The 8858-nt window shown below is 61.8% G+C and overlaps 1 protein-coding gene across 2 annotated transcripts; it reads left to right on the top strand.

Annotated features, from left to right (window-relative positions):
* Window positions 1–382: 382 nt before the first annotated feature.
* On the top strand, window positions 383–5510 carry PHLDA3 (pleckstrin homology like domain family A member 3). Of its 2 annotated transcripts, none has more exons than XM_041489562.1 (2): window positions 383–4463; window positions 4856–5510. In XM_041489562.1, the coding sequence occupies exons 1-2, from the start codon at window positions 4140–4142 to the stop codon at window positions 5168–5170; spliced, it is 639 nt and encodes a 212-aa protein (XP_041345496.1). In that variant the 5' UTR covers window positions 383–4139; the 3' UTR covers window positions 5171–5510. The 2 variants fall into 2 exon arrangements, with proteins under 2 accessions (XP_041345496.1, XP_041345497.1); XM_041489563.1 differs by having other exon boundaries at window positions 383–4491; window positions 4856–5115.
* The last annotated feature ends 3348 nt before the right edge of the window (window positions 5511–8858 follow it).

The following is an 8858-nucleotide window of genomic DNA, read 5'->3' as shown; positions in this document are numbered from 1 at the left end:
CAGATGGGATTGTGCCCAGGCAGTACTGGTTGGTCAGTAAAGCTACAATGAGTATTTAGTCCCTTCCTCATGCAGCTGTAGAGGTTCTGTCAGAAAGGGGGGAGGAGCAGGAGCCCCTCTGCTCTGGAGCCAGGCTGGGAGAGCTGGGGATGTCACCTGGAGAAATCTCGAAGGGACACCTCAGAGCCCCTTCCAGTGCCTAAAGGGGCTCCAGGAGAGCTGGAGAGGGACTTAAGACAAGGGCCTGGAGGGACAGGACAAGGGGGATTGACTTCCCACTCCATAGGGCAGGGTTAGATGGGATATTGGGGAGGAATTCTTGGCTGTGAGGGTGGTGAGGCCCTGGCACAGGACCCAGAGAAGCTGTGGCTGCCTCTGGATCCCTGGAAGTGTCCAAGGCCGGGCTGGACAGGGCTTGGAGCAACCTGGGACAGTGGAAGGTGTCCCTCTGCGTGGCAGAGGGTGGAACTGGATGGTTCTTAACCTTTCAACCCAAACCAGTTGGTGGTTCTATGGGATAGTGACATTTCACACGGGATGGACACCAGAGAGGCCAATACTACTGGAAGCCTGGTCAAAGCCAGGAGAAAATGCTGGATTTGTTTTTGGAGGGCCATGGAAAGATGTAGGTTAGAAAGGACCAGTAGAAGCCTTGGCTGCAACGTCCTGCTTAAGGCAGGGTTCCAGAGGTCAGGCTGATCAGAGCATTTTGTGTCCACTCAGGTACAGGAACCCTCTGAGGATGGAGGTCCCACCACTGTGGATCTTGTCACAGCATTGTGCCACACAACCTTGAAAGGGTTGTTTCATCACTGAAAGGATGGTCAGGCCCTGGCACAGCTGCCCAGGGCAGGGGTGGAGTCACCATCCCTGGGGGTGTTCAAAAGACTTGTGGGATGTGGCACGTGGGGACCTGGGTTAGTGGTGATCATGGCAGTGCTGGGGGAGTGGTTGGAATGGATGATCTTGTGACCTGGGAGGGCTTTTCCAACATTAATGGTTCTGTGAATCCCTGGTTGTCCTGTTGTGCCCCTGTGCCTGGTGTCTTGTGTCCTTTTGCCAGGCAGGGCCCCGTCTCCACAACCTTTCTATAGACAGTGGAAAATTGAAGTTCAGCCTCCCCAAGTCCTCTTTTCTCCTGCCTAGTGGGTCTCTGCTGAGCTCCCAGCCCCAAAGGTCCTAGGTAAACCATGTCCCACGACAGGGACCATGCCCTGAGGGTTTGCCCTGGGTGCCACACACCTGCTGACCCTGCACTGGTCACTCAGAGTGGCTTAGGGAGTGACAGAGACCACCATGGGGACACCAGGATGGGATCACGGGGGCTGCACATCCCAACAAAGGCATGAGGGGGGCTGGAGGAGGTGGTGGGACATGGCCCAGGAGAAGCAGCGTGGGACTGGAGGTGTTTTTGGGCATCTCCTGCCCAAGTTGCAGTGGGACAGCTCCAACCATGCCACCCTCTGCTGATCAGCGAGCATGGCAGGGCCCAGCCGGCCGTGTCTGCTCACCTGTGCCCAGGTGTTGTCCAGCTGCCCCTCGAGGCAGCAGAGCCACGCTGTGCCCGGCAGCTCCCACCCTTGGGGGGCTGCAGCCTGGGAAAGGGGCTGTGGCACCCAAACCTGCCCTGAAGGGACAAACCAGGGACTGGCTTGTGGCCAAGCACCCTGGAGCCTCCTGGTGATGACTCCACTTGAGGTGTCAGACTGGAGCCTCCAAGCCCTATGGCCAGCGGGGCTGTGGGAGGGGATGTCACCCTGTCACCCAGCTCTGTGGGGATGTCACGTTGGGGCAGGGCTGAGCCCGGCAGCCCCGTGATCTGCCCTGAAGGCCCCGTGTGGATGGGATGAGCCATGGGCAGCCCAAGGAGCAGAGCCCTTGGCTCACCCACAGCCTGGCACAGCAAGTCCTGCAGGGTTTGCTGCAGGGCAGGAGGTGCCATGTCCCCAGGGCAGCGTGGCAGGGTGAGAGCTCTGCTCCTGCTGTGTCTGGGAATGGACAGCTGGGGTGACAGGAGTGGAGAAGGATGTTGTCAAAGCTCCTTCACACCCAGGGCTGTGGGACCATCACCTTCCCTTGGTGGCTGGTGCCGGGAGAAGCAGTGACTGCAGTGAGCAGAGGGGCGGGGGTCTCAGGCAGGGGTTGGCAGCCCTTGGCTCTCCCCCAGGCTGTGAGGATGGAGCTGTAACTGGATGGTGAGCTAGAACTGCCCACGGACATCCCAGCTTACCACAACAGTAACAGTCTCAAAACTACTCCCCCCGAGCTCCCAGGGCTCAGCATCCCTGGAGCTGAGCGTTACCGGTGTGTGGGAAATCAGCCTTGGCGGGGGAACCCACGCTGCTCTGCTCCTTCCGAAGCGCTGGGGTGCTCAGGGTGACCTCCGGGGCCGCCTGACGTCAGGAGCCCGGGTCTCCCGGGACACCCGGGATCTCTGCCAGCGTGGCGAGGCTGGCCCCAGGGAGCACGAACCAGTTCCTGGCTCTGCCAGCCGCCCTGCCCTCTTAATGAGGGATAATGAGGTGCATCTCATCAGCGCTGCAGACTTGCCCCCTGGCCACGGCGGCTGCCGGCAAAGCCCCTGGCAGGGCCCGGCAGTGATGGAGGGGCTGGGGCAGGAGGGGACCCCAGCCGGGGGCTCTGCGGGGCTGGGGTCTGCGAGGGGTGCATGAGCAGGGTGGGCGCTGGGACAGCGGCTGCGTGCCAGGGAGCCAGGGGCTGATCCAGCCCCCGTCAGTGACCCCGGCACAATCCCGGGGGGATTTCTTCCCATTGCAGACCTCACCCGGGTGAAGGACCCACTCTCTCAGCGTTTGCAGGGGCACATTCAGCTGCCCAGCCATCTGTGACCGTCACCCGCCCTGGCAGCCCAGGGCCCGCACAAGTGCCCAGATGTGCCCCTCGGCAGCCCAGCCCGGCCCGGGGAACCCTCGGTGCCAGGCGCTGGCACAGGAACAGACGGTGCTGCGGTGGCCGGGAACGAGACGGGCTGGAAAGGAGACGGTGTTTGGCTGCAGGGGGGGGAGGATCAGTCAGGAGGACCGGGCTGCGCTGCCCCGGCCCTGCTCCACGGCTCCTTCCCCCTGTACAGGTCACACGGGGCTGGGGAATGCTGCTCCTTGCTGTGGGACAACCTGGGGGCTTCAAACTCCCGTCTCAGGGCCTTTGAGGGATGGGAACTCTGTGTGCTGTGTGCTGAGGGGTGGCCCAGCACCCTTGGGTGAGTGGCTGGGAGGGTGGGTGGCTGTCAGGAGTTGTCCCCATTGCTGCTGTCTGTTCTGTGCTTTTGTCTCTCCTCCTGGGCTGCACTGGGGGTCCCCAGAGCTGTGCCTGGCTGGTGCTGCAGGCACAGCCTACTGTCCCAGCTGGCATTGCACCCCACTGCACCCTTGCACTGCAGCCCATTGTGCCTCTTGGCTGGCACTGCAACCCCAGCCCCCCTTGCCCAGTGGCACTGCACTCTCTAGTCCTGCCTGGCTACACAGAGCCCCCTGCCCAGCCAGCCCTGTGTCCCACAGCCCACTGTCCCCAGCAGCACTGCACCCTATAGCCCTGTGCCCCCAACAGCTGGTGCTGCACCCCCCAAGAGCTGCTCTTGCACCTCCAACATCTGTCCCTGCACCCCGGGCTGTCGTGCAGAAGTCCCCGAGCCCTGCCCCATCCCACACCCTGCAGCGCTGCCATGCAGCCCCATCCCACACCCTGCCCGTTCACACGAAGGCCCTGAGGCTACGCCTGCCCTCGGGCACCCCAAAAGCTCCTCCCGGGTGAAGCGGGGCTGCGCCGGGCCTGGTCGGGCTTCGCCTGGGCGTGAAGGGAGCCTGAGAGCAGGAGGGGCCAGGCGAGGCGGCAGGAATGCGAGTGGGAGAGCGGCCGGGCAAGTAGCGACAGCTCCTGCGAGCGCGGATCCCACACGCGGCTCGGGCAGGGAGCGGAGCCCGGCACGGGGCTGGCGGCCGGAATGGGGCACCCCGTGGCTCACCCCCTCTGAGAGCCGGAGTGCAGGGCGGCGAGTCCCCGGGGGCAGCACGGCCACCGCGGGTCCCGGCCCCGGGGAGCTCGGCTGGAATTCCTCCGGCGGGTAATGCCCGGCTGGGCCGGCGCAGGGTGCTGAGGATCCCGGGGGCCGAGCAGCCGTGATGACCCCCGAGAAGGTGCTGAGGGAGGGGGTGCTGGAGAAGCGGAGCGGGGGGCTGCTGCAGCTCTGGAAGAAGAAGCGGTGCCTGCTGACGGAGAAGGGGCTGCAGCTCTTTGAGCCCAAGGGCTCGCGGCGCAAGGAGCTGAGCTTCGCCCGCATGAAGGCCGTGGAGTGCGTGGAGTGGAAGGAGCGGCACATTTACTTCACGGTGGTGATGGACGACAGCCTCGAGATCGACTTCCGCTGCGCCCAGGAGGACCCGGGCTGGAACGCTGAGATCACCATGGGGCTCGTGCGCTTCAAGAACCAGCAGGCGATGCAGGAGGTGCGCGCCCGGCACAGCTGCCGAGCAGGTACCGCAGCCACCGTGGCTCAGGGAGCAGGACCCGGCCCAGGATGAGGTCCCTGGCCGCAGGTTCCCCTTCCTCAGTGGTCTGGGGAATCACGAAGGGGGTCCCCTGGACTGGGGTGGGTCTGCAGGTTGATGTTCCCATGTGCCCCTGCACTGGCTGGGATGCCCCATGGGTTTGGTCTCTCTGTATCCCTGGACAGGGACTTTCTAACATCCTCCCTCTGTCTGGGGTGGCCTGAGGGATACAGGGCTCTTTGCTATCTTGCACGTGGGATGGGGTGGGGATGGTGTCTGGCCCCAGTCCCTTCAGGATGCCCCATGTCCCAGCGCTGGCCGAGTGGGTGACAGGAGCCTTCTCTCTGCAGTGGTGCAGCTGGACACAGCCCCGGTGGGACAGCCCAGGGAATCACAGCTTCCCAGGAGTCGGATGGAGATGGCCCTCAGCTCGGCGGGTGCTGGGGAGAACGGGATCCCTGCGGGCAAGTGAGGTCACCGCTGCGCAGCCCGGGGATGAGGACAGTGGCCCCGGGGAGGCCGGTGCTGGCGCTGGCTCCCCCCTTGCCGGGGCAGGACAGAGGCACCACAAGAGCTGGGCTGGCACAGCCACCTCCCCTTGGCACAGCGGGCCAGAGGACACCAGCAGGGCCATCACCTGGCACTTCAGACAAGGCAGGAGGTGACATCCCTGCCTGGGGTCCCACCACCCTTCATTCAGCTAACGTGTGCAGGACCTTGGTGCACTGGTGGGGACCCCAGGCCTCTCCTGCAGGACAGGGGATGGATGAGGCAGTGCCCGAAGGATCTGTGCCACAGGGAGCTCTGCCTGTGTGACAGTGACACTGGGACAGATGGATGTGGCTGGGTCCCAATTTTAAAAAAGGGCTGGAAAGCTGCTGCTGCAAGCAAGGACCCCTCAGTAGGGCACTGAAACAACGGTTTGGTGACACAGTCGTGCTGCTTGTCTCACCCTGGGATGTCCTTGGGATGTTGGGGAATGCTGGGGATCCCAATGCCGTGTACCAAAACACTTAACAGGACTTTCAGCTTCTTACCCTGGTGTTGCTTTGATTTGTGGGACCCCACAGGGCACAGGAGAGCACAAATCCTGCACAGAGCTTTGCTAGTCATGATCCATAAACCAGCATCCCCGTCGGGCTCCAAAGCCCCCCACTAGCACCCCGAGGCTCCCTGATCAGCAGTCCCGCTGTGCTCGTGTCCCCAGAGATTCCCACGGTGGTTTGGGTGCCGGTGACGCGGGAGCAGCGCTGTGGCTCTGCAGCGGGGAGGGATGGCCCTGCCCCGACAGGCAGCGCAGACAGCAGCGCCTGGAGCCAGCAGCGCGCTCCGCAAGCCGGAGCCTGAGCCCAGCCCGGGGCCGGAGGCGCTGCGGATCCTGCTGGAGATTTCCCGGCCGCGTGGGAACCACGGAGCGCGGTGTCCTTATTGCCCGGGCCAGGCAGCCTGTACCCCAGCCTGCACCCCTGTACCCCAGCCTGTACCCCAGTCTGCACCCCTGCACCCCAGCCTGTATCCCAGTCTGTACCCCTCTACCCCAGTCTGCACCCCAGCCTGCACCCCAGCCTGTACCCCTGCACCCCAGCCTGCACCCCAGCCTGTACCCCTGCACCCCAGCCTGCACCCCAGCCTGCGCCCCAGCCTGCACCCCAGCCTGTACCCCTGTACCCCAGCCTGCCCCCGCGGGGTCCCATCCCCGTGCCGGGGCAGCACTGGGTGGCTTTGGGGACGGTGGCACGGCCAGAGCCTGCTCGCTGTGCAGGGCCAGGCTCATGCTGGCTCTGCAGGAACAGGCACTGGGGGGGTTCCACTCCTTGGCCAGCCCAGAGCTGCATTTACCGAGACCTCCCTGGCTGGGGGTGCAGAGGGGCTGGGAGCCAGACCCAAGCACTGCATAGATGGAGCTCTGCACCATCCCAGTGTCATGAAGGGACACAGGCGGCTCCAGGGATGGTGGGACCCTCCACAGGACATGCTTCAGGTGTGGTGCCCTCTGTGGACAAGCCCCAGACCAGGCCCCTGTACATGTGTCAGGAGGGAATGGGGAAGGTGCTGCTGCTTACACAGCATTTCCAGGGCAAGGATTACTGTCCTGGGGTTCCCCTTAAATCCCCAGCTCCCAGAGTCAGGGGATTCAGTGAGGCTCAGTCAAAGCCGTGTGAGCATCCCAAGCCTGTTCCATTGTGGGTGCCACGGTGGGGAGCACCCAGTGCCAGGGGTTCTCAAAGTTACCAGTTTTATTCACTGTGACTCCTTTTTGTCAATTTTTCTACTCTCTTGCCCCCTGTAAATAGATATTTTCTGTTTTCCAACTACCAGCAAGGAACTGTCAGAGAAAATGATCAAGGAGCGTGTGTAAGCACCAGTCCTGGCCGTGGTACATCCCTGGGCACTGATGATGCCGCAGAGAGGCCACGGTACCCCAGAGCTGGGGAGAAATTCAGGCAGTCAATGCAGGGAGGGGACAATAAGAGAACACAAATCCTTGTGTCAGCGTTTCAGGTCCAGGCACAGGGGGAAGGCAAGCTTTTCCATCCTCATCCTGAGCCCTTCATCCAGGCCAACACACATCCCGGCTCCCTGCCTGAACCCCATATCCCCCAGGGACTTTAGAGCTCCCCAAGCCTCCAGGTTTGGGATTTTCTTCTGAGCAGAAACCCACACCTGACCCATCCTCTGTGGGTGGATTCCCAGGCTGACCCTGGAGCAGGGGCTGGGGTCAGAGCCCAGCCAGCAGCGTGGGGGTGGAAGGTGTGTTGGCTTCATCTCCCCTGGGAGGGCTGAATGTCTCTGCAGAGGAAAAGTCACCCGGAGACTGAAAAACAAATAAAGAGCCCAGAGAGCTGGCCAGGGAGTGGAGTAGGGGCAGAGCCAGAGGCTGCAGCATCCCCAGCACCACGGATGTGTGTGCAGCCTGGAAAGCAGGAGAGGATCCACGGGAAGCATTCCTAATGCCCCTGGAGGTGGGGAAACTGAGGCACAATAGGGGGATGCAGAGTGGTTTGTGGCCCCTCAGCCCCTCCAGCACACAGGCTCCTGTGGACAGACCCCCCAGGCCTCCAGGGACAGGAGAGAGGTGCCCCGGAGCACCCGGAGTTCAAAGGCAGGAGCCTGAAAATCTGGCTCTGCTGCTCCCAGCCCATGGTGCCCCTGTTCCAGCATCCCTCCCCACTGCTGAGGCTGCTCTGGGGGGCTGCCCTGTGCTCCCCACCCTGGGCAGGGGCTCTGCCAGCACCCACAGGCACTGGCACCCTCCCTGCAGCACCACGGGGGTGCAATGGGTGCAGAGGACAGGAGTTTTTTCCATCTGATGACATCCTAGGTCTGGCTTTGGGATCAGTTTGGGGCTGGCTGGACACCCTGAGTGCCAGGGAGGGCAGTGGGGTCACAGTGCTGGGACAGGGAGGTGCAGCCTGATGGTGCCAATGCTTTTGTCACGTGGGATCTCCTCCATCACCAAGTGCCCTGCAGAGAGCCTGGCACTGCCCCGCTTCTCCTGGGATCATCCCTGAGCTTGTGGGTGGCTCTTGTTTAGATAAAAATGAAAAAAAAAAAAATAATCCCAGCTGTAGCAAGTAGCATTCTGCTTTTTGGCTTTAGGTCAACTGTCCAACTTCCTCCAGATGCTCCTAAAATGATTTCATTGCTGGCCATCCTTAATTACAATTCCTAAATCACTCGATTTTGGTTTGGGACACGCCGCTTGCCCAGAGCTCTGCTGTCTGTGTGTCCATGCTGCAGGGAGCAGAGGCTGGGATGTCCCCAGCACTGCTGTGGGGAGCTCGGCCATCTCCACTGAATCCTCCTGCACTGGAGTGTAGGAGGAAATATCTGTCCTTGCACCACAGCCCCTGGGGTGCTGAGGGGGTCAGGGCAGGGGCTGCAGGGCTTGCACATTCATTCCCCAGCCACAGGGTCCTGCTGCAGTGTCTTGGACTCAGTGTCCCGGGGGTTCAGAGCTGTGGCTGTGACTTTCTCCAGCAGTAGAGCTGAGGCTGTGGGAGCCCAGGAAGGGCAAGGACTCACCAGGAAGAAACAAAACGAGGGCCCAGACATTGCAGGGGGGACAACCAGCACATACAGCACCCGTCTGTCCCCCACTGTCCCTGAGTAGGAGCCACTGAGTGGCTCTGGGGGTGGGGGTGGCCCAGCCCAGACCAAAGTGGATACTGAGATGTGTCTCAGAGACAGAGGTAAAAATCTGAAAATACTCTGACAATGTCCAAAAACTATCTCGGGGTCCCTGCCTGGGCCAGAAATTTTGGGTTATTTGGAATAGTCTTTTTTTTTTTTTTTTTTTTTTTTTTTTTTTTTTTTTTTTTTAAATTTTTTTTTTTTTGGGGAAAACCCCCC

The sequence above is a fragment of the Pyrgilauda ruficollis genome, unplaced genomic scaffold (assembly GCF_017590135.1).
Source record: "Pyrgilauda ruficollis isolate IOZ18807 unplaced genomic scaffold, ASM1759013v1 scaffold95, whole genome shotgun sequence".
NCBI lineage: Eukaryota > Metazoa > Chordata > Aves > Passeriformes > Passeridae > Pyrgilauda > Pyrgilauda ruficollis.
This window is presented reverse-complemented; position numbering and strand designations above follow the sequence as displayed.

Bases quoted from the DNA above. Each gene is read 5' to 3' on its own strand.
- PHLDA3 (XM_041489562.1), top strand. From the start codon at position 4,140: ATGACCCCCGAGAAGGTGCTGAGGGAGGGGGTGCTGGAGAAGCGGAGC. The intron at 4,464-4,855 runs GTGCGCGCCCGG...TTCTCTCTGCAG, and splicing joins ACCAGCAGGCGATGCAGGAG to TGGTGCAGCTGGACACAGCC.